Genomic DNA, 15,777 nt, shown 5'->3' on the forward strand with positions numbered 1-15,777 from the left:
AGGGCGGGGGTCTGTCTTCACTGTAGAGTTTTCCCAGCTCTTACTCGGGGGTCAGTCTAATCCCCACTCCCATCCACACACACAAACTTCTGACCTGAGTTTAGTGATGATTTCAGCCTGGGCTAACTGGCCCATCCTGGGGTCCCTGCTAAAACCTGAGTGCTGCCTTCACTCAAGCTGGAACCTGCCCACAATCCCCCCGGCCACCCAGAAGGGCAGACAAATTCTACTACTATTCACTGGAAAGGAATCAGAGCTTAGTGCAACCCAGAGACCCCTGGGATATGCCCCCAGGAGTCCTAGCAACAGACACAGGGGAGTACGGCCTCATGAGGATACAGTAACTTGGGAAGGGCTTTGCATTGTGGCTGCTTGTACCCACGGGCGATCGCCCCGGGTAACCCTGCAGCGAAGACATAGCTTGGGAATGTCTTAGGCGACGTGCGGTGCTGATGAGATGCTTAACTACTCGTGTCCCTCCTTCAGCATCCCTCCTGCTGGAAATAAGTTGGCATCCCTGATCCTGCATCTTGCTTGACCAGCACTTCTTCCCATGCATTTATACACTCAATATGCTGCACAAGCACGGGGCTCCATCCAGCTTGCTGGAGACCCCAGCTTTCCATCAGAGCAACCAGTCCTGGGCTGTCGTGGGCTCTAGCGGGTGATGTTCATTCCCTCTCTCCCCACTTTTAGGATCCACTTTGAAACTTTCCCCGCTGCCCCATAGGTAATTCTATTATGACCACTGCTAGTTGCATATATTTAGACCTCCTATCCCCCCCCATTAGCTTGCATTCATCTCAGTGAATAATGACACCCAAGAAACTATGTTAAAAGGGCATTATTAGGGTTGCAAAGTCAAGCATTCAAAAGTTAGAACAGCCCAGCAATAAGGTTGCCTGTGCAATCTTAATTCAGTTCTCTTGTGCGTATGCATTATGAGACAGTCGTTAATTACATGGTTGCATCCTATTTATTCCCCACCTCATTCTGGGTTAGGCCTCACCCCAACTCTCTGGTCTCAAGCATGTTCAATCGCTCTGTGCGGATGGCCATGCACAGACTGGTCAGCGCTAGCAGTCGTGAGGGGCTGGAGCATGCTCATTGAGGATGGACTCTTCCGAGATTTTAGCTGCTAACGTCTGAGAAGTCTCCGCTGAGCATGTGCCAACTGAGATTTGTTCAAAGACTTATAAGTTGGCCAAAGTTGGGATAGCAAAGGGCACGTCCCTGACACACAGCCCCGCCTCCTGCCACATTTCCAGCCCCTGCTCCCAATCACAGGGGTGGCAGGACTTTCCGCAGAAAAAGGTTGCCAGGATGTTTTAATATGGGCAAAACCATGTATTTTTCCTGAGCCTTGTTCTCAGAAAGGACTGGGCTGAAATCGTCCCCCAAAAATTCAGACTGAGGCAGACACCCAGCATGGAAAATTTCTGCCTGAACGATTCAAGTTTGGCAAAATATCAGGCAGCTTTAATAATAGATGGTGCTACCAGCTCCGCCTCTAATAATCCTCTATCGGGAGAGGCAGAAACTCTGCCTTGGCCTGGATAAAGCAACTGACAGGGCAGCTAGATCCTGTCTGCCATTGCTTTCTGGAATGCCATTCGTAGGGGTATCTGTCTAGCTCCTTTCCCAACACACATGTTAGGCTACACAGCCATGCTAGGGCTGGGTCTAGAACCCTGGATATAACAGGGCTTCCGTCTCGCGTTCTCCACCCAGGCTTACCGCATGGAGTTCATCGCCGCATGGAGGAAACTCAAGCTGGATGTCGTGCTGTGTCCGGTTCTAGGTCCTGCCTTCACGGTCGGCTATCCTGGGAAGTTATTCGGTAACCTGGCACTGGCTGGTTCCGTGATGTGGCAGCCATGAATCTCACCCTCACGGCCCTTCTGTTTGCACAGAAACGGCGCAGCTCTGAGAATCAACCTGCTAGAATTGTTAATACGGATATTTGCTGCCAGGGATATCACTACCCGCCTCAGGAGACAGTGTGGTCTAGTGGGCAGGACAATGGCCTCAAAAACAGGGGGTCTGAATCCTAGGTCTAGTCTAATCTAACCATTGGTGTGGACTTTGAGACGTCCTTTTGGTTGGGTTCCCCTCCCACCTCTTGTCTATTTTGACTGTGATCTCTTTCTTCCGATGTGTTTGCATATCAGGACTGGATCAGGCTCAGAGCCACTAGACGCTCCCGTAATGCTAACAACGAAACTGCTTTTTTCCCCCCTTTAAACTAGCCAGCTCACCCAGCTACAATTTGTTTCTCCATCCCTGGCTCAGCAGGGAAGTTTAATTCCAGAATTCATGTAATTAAAACAATAGATATAACTTAGAGAATTTTTCACTTGACCAGAGCTCAAAGACTTGTGATTATCTCAGCCCTGTACAAGTGTTAACTATCAAAGTTCCCAACACCCAATAATGTCGATAGGGATAAATAAGCTCCATTTTATAGCTGGAGAAACAGGGACACAAATGTTAAATGATCTGCCCAAGGGCTTTGGAGGAAGTCAGTGTCAGAGGTGGATCTAGACTGCCAGAGATTCTGCCTTCCCAGCCTGTGCTGAGGACTTTCGACCACACTCTCTCGCCCCGCGGTGTAAACAGAAAAAGGTGCAGATCATAGCTGGTGCGGATCATTTTGCGTGAGAGCGGGGCAGACGGCTGTGTGAACAACGACAGTCCCTGTTACCGATTTGCAGGGTTTGAGGGACGGCCCAGAGGGTGATTCTCAGAGTGGAGTGCAACGTGTCTTGCGTTCGCAAAGCGGATGCACGCGACGTCCCTTGCACACTGTCGAGATCCAGAACCCCACGGCTGGCGCTACCTCGCTGGATTCCCACTGGTGATATTCTGTGTTTTGCTCCTCCCAGCTGCTGTTTCCTCTACCATGTTGTACAACGTCTTAAACTTCCCCGCGGGGGTTGTGCCGGTCACCACCGTTACGGAGGCTGATGAGGAAGATCTGAAGCATTACACAGGGCACTACGGTGACCCCTGGGATAGGACACTGAGGCAGGTCAGCAGACATGAAGAAGAGGGGGTCATGGATGGAGTGGGGGACTGCTGGTGCATGAGATTAATCTGTTGCTACACTATGAGAATATCTCCCCCCTCTCGCTCTCCTTATTAGAGCAGGAACTAATTGAACATGAGAGAGGCCCGAACTCTGCAGTTCAGCTTCAGCTTTCCCCCACATTTGGGGGGCATTAGGATCTGGTATTTGGGTTCACCTCATTGTCAGGATGGGTCCAGCTAGGAAGTTCAGATCAGGATTCAGGATTTAGATCCAGAGCCTGACATCCCAGGTAACATCCCGCGGCTTGTCTCTCCTCTGCAGGCTGTGGAAGGAGCCGTGGGGCTGCCTGTTGCGGTGCAGTGCGTGGCTCTGGCGTGGCAGGAGGAGCTGTGTCTGCGGTTCATGAAGGAAGTGGAGACGCTCGCCCGAGGGAGGAAGAGGAGAAAAGTGTGACCTCTCAGGGGGTATGTCTCTCTAAGGAATCCAGCTATTCCTTCCCAGCCAATAAAAGGATTGCAAAAAGTCCTTTCAGCAAAACAATGCAAGGTTTCTCTCAAGTATTTACTTGGTGTCTAAAGTGCAGGATGAGAGCGTAAGAATCAATGTATAACCAGAAACCAGCAACCAACCAACCCAGAATATCACCCAGCAAAACCAGGAGGGTGTGGGAAAGAGGAATTCCCCTGTCAGATCAGACATGTACAAACTGTTCTGGGTCATTTCTCCAACACGAGTGGGGGAAGAAAAGCTCCGGTCTCTTCTCCCCTCAGTGTAAATGCAAATGATTCCAATTATTGATGTCCTACATAATTTATACCTTGGATGTTCTTTGCACCACCACCATCTTTAGGTCGCTCGGTAAAATACACTCGGCGCATCTGACACAAGGGAAGCTGTGTGGTCCCTTTAAGAAAAGGGACGGGACAATGTTTCAGGGCTTGAGGCAGACTTAAGATCAGACTTCAGCCCGGGGAAGTTTTCAGTCTGATGCAGGATGTTACGTGATTGCAGTGAAGCCAAAAGAGAGGAGAAAATGCTTTTAAAGGAGCACAGCATGCCCTGATTGGTGTCAGAGCCAGAGTCCTCAAAAAGAAAATGGGGACAAGAGACGGCATAAGGTCTTGTCCTGTCTTTAAAGTGAAGCTCTGCTCCCAAAATGGGACTGTAGCTCCTTTTTACTGGTCATCACTGAACTAGGAATCACAAGATCTGGGCTTTGTTCCCAGCTCTTCCAGTGTCTTGCTGGGTGAACTTGGGCAAGTCACTTCATCTCCGTGACTTGGTTTCCCTATATGTAAAATAGTGAGGCAGGGATGGGGGGGGAGAGCAGAATGATGTGGGGGTCTCTGGAAGGAGAACTGATGTTGGGGTGGTGGGTGAGAACTGGCATCTTGGAAAACTGATGATGAGACTTGGAGGGGGCAGGACGCATGCGAGGACAGAATATTGTTTTGGAGGATTGAGCATGATCAGGGGCATAGACGATTCTTGTATGTGGGGGCGAGAGTTAAAAATAAAAAAAAATCAAATGAAAAATTGTAGACGGTTCAGAGAAGAGCCACGAGAATGATTAAAGGGTTAATAGTGATAGACAAAAGGAGCTCAATCTATTCCTCTTAACAAAGAAGGCTAAGGGGTGGCTTGTTTACAGTCTAAATATCTGTATGGGAAACAAATAGTTAATAATGGCTTCTTGAGTCCAGCAGAGAAAGGTCTAACATGATCCAATGGCTGGATGTTGAAGCTGACCAATTCAGACTGGAACTAAGACGTACACTTTTAACAGCGAGAGCCATTAACCATGGGAACAGTTTACCAAGGGCTGTAGATTCTCCATCATAGACAATTCTTCAATCAAGATTGGATGTTTTTTTCTATAAGATTTGTTAGAGGGCTTTCCCTCAACCCCCCCCCCCCCCCCCGGTTCTTGTCATACAGATGGCAAGCAGCAAAAGACCAGAAGTCCAAAGTGCAGACAATGCGATGTTTATTGGGGTTAATGTCCAAGCAAGCATATTCCGAATCCCTTCACACCAGTCGGGCTTATCTCTATACGCCGATAGAATCTCTTCCCAGCTCTGATGCCTCAGAGCATTTACCCCGCGTCCCCCTTCCCAGTTGACGCCGTAGAGCCTTACCTGTGTCCCTGTTCCCTGTTCCCGTTCCTCCCCCCCCCCCTAGCAAGCATGATTCCAATTTCCCTTCCATTTCCTGTTTGACCCCAGTTTATATAGTAATATTCTCAGCTATACCTTAACCAATCATTTTACTGAAATGTAACTAAACAATCCTAACATATTGTAACATAATTCTCTAACCAATCATATCCCACCACCCTAATTAACTTACACCCAGCATAATTAATTATACAGCAGACAGAAACAATTGGAGAACCAGACCGATTAACAATAGAAAAGTGGGGGCCATAAAGATAAAACAATACAGAAATGAGGGTTTCACAACCACAACCATCGATAAGTGATTTCTTGCCAGACAGGATGCTATCAAACTAAGTTTTCTTTAACCATCTTAAGATCTGTCTCTTTCTCTGGTGGCGATGGGCATTATCGGGACAGGATTGTCTTCCTAACAGCCCAACAGCACCTCATTTCAGTGTGATTGGTTTGGGAGGTGAGGATGTGGCTGTAGGCTTCCCAGCATATGGTTGCCCCTGCTGCTTAGCCAACAAGGCCTCAGACTAGCCAAGTGAGATAAGGCCCATACTCAGGCCGACTGTGACTTTGATTCTTTTGGCTGGTCCACACTAACCCCCCAGCTGAAGTCGAAGTTCGAACTTACCGCGGGTCCACACTCGGCAGGCAGGCTCCCCCGTCGACTCCGCGTACTCTTCTCGCCGAGCAGGAGTACCGGCGTCGACGGCGAGCACTTCCGGGATCGATTTATCACGTCTAGACAAGACACGATAAATCGATCCCAGAAGATCGATTGCTTACCGCCGGCCCCGGAGGTAAGTATAGACGTACCCTTTGTTTTTATACCCCTATAACTAGCTAAGTGATAAAAATACACCTAAGTTCTTAAAGTACAGGCCTTTACAGGCAGGCCTGAATATCTATATTCTAACAAGATTATTTGGGGAAGTTCTCTGGTCTGTGTTATACAGGAGGTCAGACTAGATAATTCCAATGGTCCCTTCTGGCCTTGAAATCTATAAATAGCTGTTGAATATCCCTTTAATGAGTTTTGTACCAGACTACATTTGCCCAGTTTTAAGGAAGTGAAATAAACAAATAGCTGTTCCAAACTCACTGTTTCCTTCGTTAATGCAATCCCTACCTTTTGGGGGGAGCAAGCCGCCAGTTGTTTACATGCATGATGCTGCATACGCATAACGGGGCTGAATTAAAGTTGCACAGATTATTTTAATTCTGGGATTTCCTAACTCATGAGTGCTTGACTCTGCAACCTTAATAATGGGCTTTTAATGTTGTTTTGTCTGTAATTTCTTAGATTTTTTTTAAAAAAGCAAAACTAAAAAAAAACAAATTCCATCATGTAGCTTCATTTTGACACCTACATGCTCATCAGCAGGGTTGGAGCCATCATACAGAACTCTACCACTTGAGCTAATGCAGTAACTGATAGAGGATAACAACCTACTACTGCTATGTGGACCAGCACTGGAGGAAGAGGGATGAGACACCCACTTGCCCAGTGTGTTTTCATAGATTTGCTGATAGCAGAGTAATAGTGAGACATCAATAGTCAGGCATCTTGGGTTCCGTTCCAGGCTCTGGAGGGGAGTGTGCTTTGGTGGGCACAGACTCGTCTGCCCATTTTCCCCAAGCTTGACCCCTGCTGTCCCATTCCCTGCAGCCCATCCCTGGCTCCTTCTCCCAGGCTTCTCATCCCAGTCCCAGTCTCCTTGCACAGCCAGTCCTAGTTCTCCTGCTCCGAGCTTGCTGTCCAAGTCCCAATCTCCCCCTCTCCACACTCATTCCTGGTCTCCTTGCTGTACCTAGACTTCACACAAAAGTAGTGAGCCAGCAGCCAAAAACAGGTGGAAAGTGCTTTCAAATGCACATACTAATGAAGCTTAAACAAATAAGATTTTTTTGTTAGTTTCTGAATAAATACAATAAATTCACAATGGGGTTTGTGCCTTTTTAAAGCTTTTTTTTCTAAAATACAATGTATAGCCAGAAACTCTCAAAAACATGAATTCTGTACAACTCTGTAGATCGCCCATAAAAAGGATGTTTTCTCCCTTATATAGAATGTCAACTTATGAACATGACATGAAGTCAACATATCTACTGCCATTCACAAAAATCCCTCTGAATTTCATAAAAATATAACATACAAATACAAAATACCCCTCACCTACCCCACAACGCCTGCTGTCTCAGAGTGGGTCCAGGAGAGTTCCGATTTTTTGGGCTGGCTTTTCCATGTTTTGGGGGCCAATAACACTGGGTTTAGGGCAGTTTTCTAGCAAGCCCTAGGCTGGTTTCCGGGATAGCAGCTCCGCCCTAAGGATTGACTCTAAGGGTATGTCTACACTACCCGCCAATCGATCTATCGGGGATCGATGTATTGCGTCTTGCGATACATCAATCCCCGAACGCGTTCCCCATCGACTCCGGAACTCCACCAGGGCGAGAGGCAGAAGCGGAGTCAACGGGGGAGTGGCGGCCGTCGATCCCGCGCCACGAGGATGCAAAGTAAGTCAATCTAAGATACGTAGATTTCAGCTACGCTATTCTCGTAGCTGAAGTTGTGTATCTTAGATCGATCCCCCACCCTAGTGTAGAGCAGGCCTAATTAGCAAGATTAAAACAGAGCAAACTCCCTTGCTGCTCACTACAGCTCTCCCCAAGGAATCCTCTACACCAAACTAAAAGCAGCACAGCGATTTCTTCCAGCAGTGAAATAGAACTTGCCTAACAGCACCATCTAGTGGCGCCCTAGCCCTCATAACTGTATTCATTGTCTATGTCCAAAGACAGCTAGCATTTGCTAGAGGGGTTGAGCTAGAACTAGAGTCCTTAATGCCAACCTGCTATTGGTCAAATATGAACACAAGAGACTTGTTCCATGAAGTTATGGGTGAAACTCATCTCGTTGAAGGCCAACGCAAGGCCTCTGCCTCACCTGAGTCCCATTGTTTTAAAGGCGTAAGTGGGGCATAGGAATGAACTCCAGCCCACGTCGCCATGTTCCCATGGAATTGTTTCTGCCTGACAAGCTTTTTAGTGTTTCCATCATTCTTCTGCACAATGCATTGTAAAGACCGACTCTTCAGGTCCAACCTGTGTAACTTAATTATTTAAATGTAGCTTCTAATTGACTGGCTGGTTCCCTTTCAATTTAGAGGACTTATTGAAATAGACTAGACAAACATAGGGCCCAGCCCCATTCTCCGTCTAAACCCCCAGGGTGTACATAGTCAGCTCCCACCACTGGGATGAAGTTACCATCCCCATGGGAACTGGCTCCACCCTCCATAAGATGCATGGGCCCCTCTTTAGCCTCCACCCCAAGCATGATGCATGGTCAGACGGTGTTGGGTCATGACCCAGGCTCTGCCCACACTCTGTTTGCATTCATCCCCCATAACAACTCCCCCGCCATGTGGCAAAGCCCTAGAGAATTCAGTACAGCTGTATATCCCTTTGGTAAGATTCTCTGTTCCATTCCAGAGGGAGATGGAATCATTTCTCCAGAACCCTATGACATTTCTTTAAAATCCTGATCTTTTCATCCCTATTAAGATTTGCGGAACTTTTCCCTGAAGGCCTGCAGCTCAAGAGAAACTTATGCAGAGGTTCAAAGTTCCAGCATTCCCACGTGTTCCATGTTCCCTCAAATCACAGATACCATGTTCTATTGTCAGCCACTTTGTCACCTGGTAAAAATGTAATTGCTAATTGTAGCTGATGCTAATATACACAGGCTAACCTATATCCATGTTATGCTGCTAATACTACCTGTCACACACATTCCAAGTAGTTAAGTATTGTATATAGATTATTAAGCATTAATACAGCAGTTTTATAGCCCAAAATTGGCCTGTACCTTTGTTATAATCCTGTACACGTACGCTATGTAGCCCATAACACCTTGCATTATCTGAAGTAAGCCTTGGCTTGAGTAGATAGGAAAACTGTCAGTCTCAGAGCATATGATTATTTCCTCATGGCAACAGGAAAGGAGACCTAGGTGTCTTCATACCTCCTTGTACATGAAATGTATGTGTTCAGAACAAACATAAGGGTGCATCATGACCTGGAATGCATGGATTTAGAACAAAAGATAAAAGGGCTACACCATGATACCAGAAACAAACAAGGTAAGAAGCTGATCAGTTGAATCCAGTTGCAGGTGACATATACAGTACCTTTTGCTGGTAAACAAGTAGGGTATAAAAAGATGGCTTAAGGGATGCAACTTTGGGGAGCACACCTTCTACATACGGTGAATCTCACCGCAGGGGACTCCTCTTCGCAGACTGGTAACGTATAGAACTGTTTTCCTGTACCGCCTGAATAAACCTGACTGACATTGGTTCCTTTTGAAATATACACAAGACCAACTAATCACAGTGTAGTCAGGCAATTGACTATGCAATTGATCAACAACTGAGTTAGGGCTTAAGTCTCTTGTTTCTATATGGGGGGTTCTTATGGTGCAGAAGTTCTCTCAAGACTCCCTGCCCTCTCATTCATGGGACATCCTCTCCCATTCCTGACTGCTGACAATACCTGCAGCGGGGATTTTCAAAGGAGCTTATGGGAGTTGCACCCCTAACTCCAATAGCATTTCAATAGCAACAGAACCCCTATCTCCGTTAGGCCTTTTGAACACCCCACAACAACTGCTTCCATGGGGAAGTACAGGTAGAAGTTATTTTGTGTGGGTATGGCTCTTGGCTACTCGTCTGCTAACAAACGAGGGGACTGTAGGAGGTGATGTAATAGACAGCTGCTCACCGCAAATCAACTGAAACCACCACGATAGGACCTGGGACCTCCGCTCTGCTATTAGCTCATTGGGTGTCCTTGGCAGCTCTCCCACCCATCAGACCTCATTCTCCCTATCTAGAAAAGGGGATAGTGGTACTTACCTGCCTTTAAAAAACACTTGGTGATCTCCTGCTGGGAAAGCGCTACACAAGAGCTAATACATCACGTATATAGTCCTATCCGGATCTGACTGCAGGGGCGTATGTAATAGCATGCGTGTCTATAGAGCCTTTCGTCTGAGGACCTGAGGCTGCACTTCCAAACGCCAGCAGAGGTGAGGGAGGAAGATATCACTGCAATGTTACAGATGAGGAAATGTAACACATGAAGTGACTTGCTTAAGGCCAAGCGGCTGCAGAACCAAAAGCAAACTCCAGAGTGCTCAACCTCTGCTCTGAGCACTAATTCCCTCTGTGGTTATTTTACAAATAAGCAGAGGAGGTTGGAGAAGAAAAACAATCAAGTTGCAAACCAATTTTAGCTAGATCCTGGGAAGTCCTGTTTCCAGAAACAGAGAAGACACATTACACTCTTATCATGTCTGCATCATTTATTCTCAGTGTTTGTGGCACAAAAGCAGACGTCCCTCCAGGTGTTTTAAAAGAATCACAAAGCAGTTCTCTCTCTGGAACCTCTGGGTATTTCATTACAGCCTGGAAAAGAGTGAGATCACTTCAGTTCAGAATGTCACAACAGAGATGCAGCTGGATGAAGACGAACTGCCCAGTCTCACCTCCACCAGAGATAGGGGGTCAAAAAGCCAACACCCCTACTGTTCCCGGCGTAATTTGCAGAAGTACATGGGTCCAAAGTTTGCCGTGAGGTGGGGAAGGACAAGCTCCCCCAGCCTGCAGTCTGCAAAGAAAGAAAATGTGTCCTGGAAGAGTCTCCTGAAGTAGCTTAAGTCTTCAACGTGGACATTGATGTTGTATTCGGTTTCTGCTACCTCAACAGCTCTCTCCACTACGTACTCGTTCTGCAGCTGAGACAGGGAGCACGTGGAGTACACCACTTCCCCTCCCGGTCTGGCAGCGAGGAGTCCAGCGCTAGATGGGAGGGGAACAAAAGGGTGATTATGGGATGTAAAGGAGTAAGGCCCTGCTGTGACCGTGTGTGTCATTAGCACAGATTGTCTGCTGAAAAGGGGAAGCCAACCTCCTGGCTAGTGAGAGATAGACAGGGCTTCTGGAAGCCACAGTCTAGCCGGCTCCACACTATCACTGCAGTTGCAGGAGAATTTAACACTGCAATGATAATAAGCATTTGTCCCACAGAGAGGCAAATAGTAAACAGAAGCAGGATGGGTCATTCTGCTGGAAAGGAGACCATAAGCAGTAGACTTAAGAGTTCATTCACCCACATGCTCCAGGGACACAGAACAGGCTGAGAAAGGATGGAGAGGAGGAATTGTCTTGTGGTTAAGGGACTAGGTTGGGATTTTAAAGATTGGCTTCAATATTTGTTTTTTTGCCATAGAATCCCTGGGTGCCACCTCTGTGCCTCAGTTTCCCATCTGTAAAATGGTGATGCTAAAGTTTCCTGTCTCGCGGAGGTATTGTGAAGATACACGTTTATTAACATCTGTGAGGCACTCAGATGCTGCAGTTAAAGGAAGCTACATGAATTCTCCAAACAAGGTATCATTTGACTCCAATCTCTCCCACACGACATGCCCTGAGGGATGGTTTTCTATACTCAGCCCAGCAGCCAGTATGAGAACTTGGGTGGACAGACAGATCGCCTGCCTCAGATAGGGTCAAGCTCACTCACAGAAGCAGCTGCATCTGCAGCATTGGCAACGTCTGACGCTCCTTCAATCTCATTCGACTGAAAATGTTGTTGTTCTCGTCCATGACGGAATGTCTATCAGTCGTGCACGGCACATCCACAAGCACCTGCGTGATAGAGGACTGGGATCTCAGCTCAGTTCTTCACCTGATTAAAGCTTAGAAATTTGTTCAGAGTCCTTTTCCTTTGCCCAATTCCTCCACTATTCCTGCACACATTCTGATCTAGTCAGCTGTTTAGATAGTGCCCATCACCATGGTATCAGAGCCCAGGTACACACACTGGATTGTCATTGGTAGGTTGCTCATGAATCTGGGGGATAGGCAGATTGAGAGCTAGATTTTAAAAGGGCTGAGAATTTCATGCTATCGCATTTGTAGCTATGTCAGCTAAGAGAAGGGAAATTAAACAACAGGTTCTCTCTTGCAGATCAACAGTTAAGGGGAGAATTCCCCCTTCTCCACCATTGCATAGTTGGATAAATAAATTATTGCCTTCCTCAGAAGCATCCAGCATTTTCCTCTACCAATGCCAAGAAACTCAGATAGACAGATCTGCCTTTTCCATATTTTCAGTCACTTACCCGATTGTAAGTGTCCCCCTCCAGTTCCCCCCAATTCCTTCCATCCCAGGATGTGATGCGCACATCAGCGCTGATGTCTTTGGGAATGTAGCTACAGAGAACTCTGCGCAGCCTGTTACTACGGGAAACAGAGATATCGTTGGCGGCCAGGTGCCCTGTCATGAGAGAGACAACAGAACACACACTTAGAAAGAACGTGAAGAAAACCAACACACAGAGACAAACTGACGTCCCAATTGCCCAGCATCTATAATCACAGGAGAGTGATCAGATGGGAAAATCCACCTGACATTAACAGATGGGCTTTTGCAGAACACTCCATGCCAATATAACTTGGGGAGAGGGAACAGAAAGTCAAATTGGGGTCCGTAAGGAATTTATCATTTCAATCCTGTCATAGTGAGCAAAGATCACCTGCTAACCATCTAACCCCATCTATACCCTGAAGCACCTTTGTGGACACGTGAAGGGTGGGATTGCCAACTTTACTTACGGCAACATCCTGTCTGCAGAAGAGCCAGTGTCTTGCCACCAGGTGCTGCACAGAGGTCAAGGACTAGGTCACCAGGCTGCACATTGAGAGCCAAGACAGGTAAGAGTGATGCTGCATCCAGCAGATAGTAGCCAAGGATTCCTGAAGCGACTGGTCTAGAAATCCCAAGAGATAATTGAAAACCAAGCGTGTTATGAAAATCCGAAGAAAACTCAAGATATAGAGATTGAAAAGCTCAGGTTAAAACACATGAATGCCATGTTCCCAGAGATAGTTACCCATCAGGTATGTCTGATGAAGGAACAGAAAAACACAATCCCAGAAAAATACAATGTTCCAGAGGGAAGACACCAATTCGATGATGACCTAGGTCATCTCCAGGACACCAAAGAACAACTACTCAAAGCACATTGCTTAGTGCTTTGTCTGCTTTAAATATCCCTATATTGTGCGTATTTTACAAAACCCTAATACGCTGCTTCAGCTCACTCCAGCACAACGTTTTCACAAGCTCTGTTAAAGCTGTGTAGAGCCAGCACCTGAGCCACAGAAGAAACATGTCGAAATTAAGTTCAATGCAGCTAAATACAATGCTGTAGGTGATGAACTGAGGAGGGGAGGGAGCGAATAGCTTTTATTTCTGTTATTCAACAAGCCCTAGCTTCGAAGACGATTCCTACAAGGTAGCCTCAAACCCAGAGACTGAACATCCGCTTTCGAGGAGGGGTTGGGGGACAAGAATTCTAACAAGTACACACACAGCACAACCACCTCAAACTTTCGTCAGTGTTACAAAATAGTTGCTAATAATAATACCTAGCTCTTATACGGCAGTTTTCATCAGTAGATCTCAAAGTGCTTTACAAAGGAACGCAGTATAATTATCTCTATTTTATAGACGAGGAAACTGAGGCACGGAGTGATTAAAGCGATTTCCCCAAGCCCACCCAGCAAGCCAGTGACAGATCCAGGAACAGAACCCAGATCTCCTGAGTTCCAGGCCACAATGCTTCCGAGCGCCATACCTTGCCGGAGGAAACCGACTGACATCTCCTTTGGAGAATGTGTAACACTTGATGTTGGGGCTGATGGACGCAGAAAGCGATGATGGCGTCTGTGTTTGTTCCACAGACAACTGTTCACTGTGGGCTTTTTGGGACGCTGTTTCCTCACCCCTCACTCGTTCTACAGGCGAATCCCACTGCACATGCCGAGCTGCTTTCTGAGATTCATAAACAAAATCCACAGCGTTTAGAAGTTCCAGCTCTTGGCTGACCCTGTCAGCATCAGAGAAGTTGTTGACGAGGGCGCTGTATTTCTGTTCTGAGAGGAGGCTGACACGGATCGAGGGCCAGAGGCTGCCAAACTGCATACTGTAGTTCATGTCGAAGTTCTGCAGAGCCAGCCGGATGCCCGAGATCTTGGGAGCAGTGACAGCCTTCAGAGGAATTAAAACGTTAGGCACGTGAAAGAACCAAACACTTTTATACTGTGACCTTTCACCACTTCCGTGATTGGAATGATCAAGAGCGAGGCTCTGCTTTACCACAGTTACACTTGGCACTTCTGCCACCGCCTGTCCCGGGAGGAACGTTAACTGAGTCCCAAACAATCCAGCCACAAAACACAGAAAAGCTGGGTTAATTTGCACTCAGTCTGAAAATAGCAAGACTGGGTGTGCAGAGTGGAAAGGGAAGATGGCCTCACTTCAGCATGTTTTTACAGCTCCATTAAAGCCCTGTGGAACCAGTAGTTGCTTCTATGGCTCAACATGTGGAAAGGAGGCCTTGGGTGGGGTGTTACTGGTAGGGAAGGGACAGAACCGCTGGGGCTGGAGAAAGGAGATATTACACAAGGGGATTTGGGAGCTGGGGATGTATGGATGGGAAGGAGAATGAGGGGGATCAGCCATTAGCTGGGAGGATTCAGGTTTTGGGGGGTAACTGAGTATCAGGGTTAGAAGGAACCTCAGGAGGTCATCTAGTCTGACCCCCTGCAGACTTTTGCCCCGATTCCTAAATGGCCCCCTCAAGGATTGAACTCACAACCCTGGGTTTAGCAGACCAATGCTCAAACCACTGAGCTATCCCTCCCTGGAGTGAGAGGGAAGGGATGAGGGGAGATGAGGGGAGAGAAGAGAATTTTGGGCTGGTGGAATTAGCAGAGGGGTGGAAACATGACTAAGGGAGGGAAGGAATGATTTCAGGGGGAGGATTTTGGGGGGATTAGTGGAGGATATGGGGGAAAGTGGACTGATTTTAGGGGTGTGACGGGAGGATTTTAGGGGATTAACAGGGGGTTGTGGAGGGAAGAAAACGATTTTGAGGGCAGGAGAGGATTTGGGGGGATTAGTGAGAAGGATAGAGGGGGAGCGGAATGATTTTTAGATGCAGACTGGGTTAGTGGGAACAGGGGGAAGGGAAACATTTCAGGGGGTTAGTAGGGAGTGCAGGGGACGGATTTCGGGAAGTTAGTGGGGCATGGGGGGCAGGAGGCTGGGTCAGTAGCGGGGCTCTGATACTGGGGGGCCCGAGTCGAAGGGTGTGTGGGGAGAATTTCGACGAGGCATTAGCGAGGGGCTGGAGCATCTGTTGGGGTATCAGTAGGGTGTGGGGGAGGGAGAGAATTTCAGGGAAATGCTGGGGGTGGGGGATGGGGGAAGGGAAACATTTCGGGGGCAGGGGAGGATTTCGGGGTGTGAGTAGCGAATGCAGGAGATGGCTTTGGGGTGGGGGGGTTAGTGGGGCTGAGGGGCAGGAGGCAGCCGTGGGGCTGGGCTCTGGCGGGCTGAGTCCCGGGGTGTGGGGAGAGAATTCCGTGGGGGGATTAGTGGGGGGGCAGTTTTGGGGGGAAGGAGGATTTCGGGGGCAGGGTTAGTGGGGGGAGGGGGATTATT

The 15,777-nt window shown here is 47.7% G+C and overlaps 2 protein-coding genes across 2 annotated transcripts in view; one reads left to right on the plus strand and one right to left on the minus strand.

Moving 5' to 3' along the window:
• LOC117881306 (vitamin D3 hydroxylase-associated protein-like) overlaps positions 1-4,334 on the plus strand; it is a 32,022-nt gene extending 27,688 nt beyond the window's left edge. The window contains exons 13-15 of the mRNA XM_034778403.1: positions 1,732-1,840; positions 2,886-3,031; positions 3,353-4,334. Of these exons, the coding sequence (XP_034634294.1) occupies positions 1,732-1,840; positions 2,886-3,031; positions 3,353-3,484 (387 nt within the window). The 3' untranslated portion in view covers positions 3,485-4,334. The remainder of the gene's footprint in view (positions 1-1,731; positions 1,841-2,885; positions 3,032-3,352) is intronic.
• Positions 4,335-10,547: 6,213 nt separating this feature from the next.
• On the minus strand, positions 10,548-14,319 carry NSUN4 (NOP2/Sun RNA methyltransferase 4; the record flags this gene model as incomplete). The annotated part of the gene is given in 5 exon segments (XM_034780028.1): positions 10,548-11,063; positions 11,788-11,912; positions 12,389-12,543; positions 12,882-13,036; positions 13,907-14,319. Coding segments are annotated over 5 exon segments (1,125 nt in total), but the record flags the coding sequence as incomplete, so codon positions are not given.
• Positions 14,320-15,777: the final 1,458 nt, after the last annotated feature.

Source organism: Trachemys scripta, chromosome 8 (assembly GCF_013100865.1).
Source record: "Trachemys scripta elegans isolate TJP31775 chromosome 8, CAS_Tse_1.0, whole genome shotgun sequence".
NCBI classification, from domain to species: Eukaryota; Metazoa; Chordata; order Testudines; family Emydidae; genus Trachemys; species Trachemys scripta.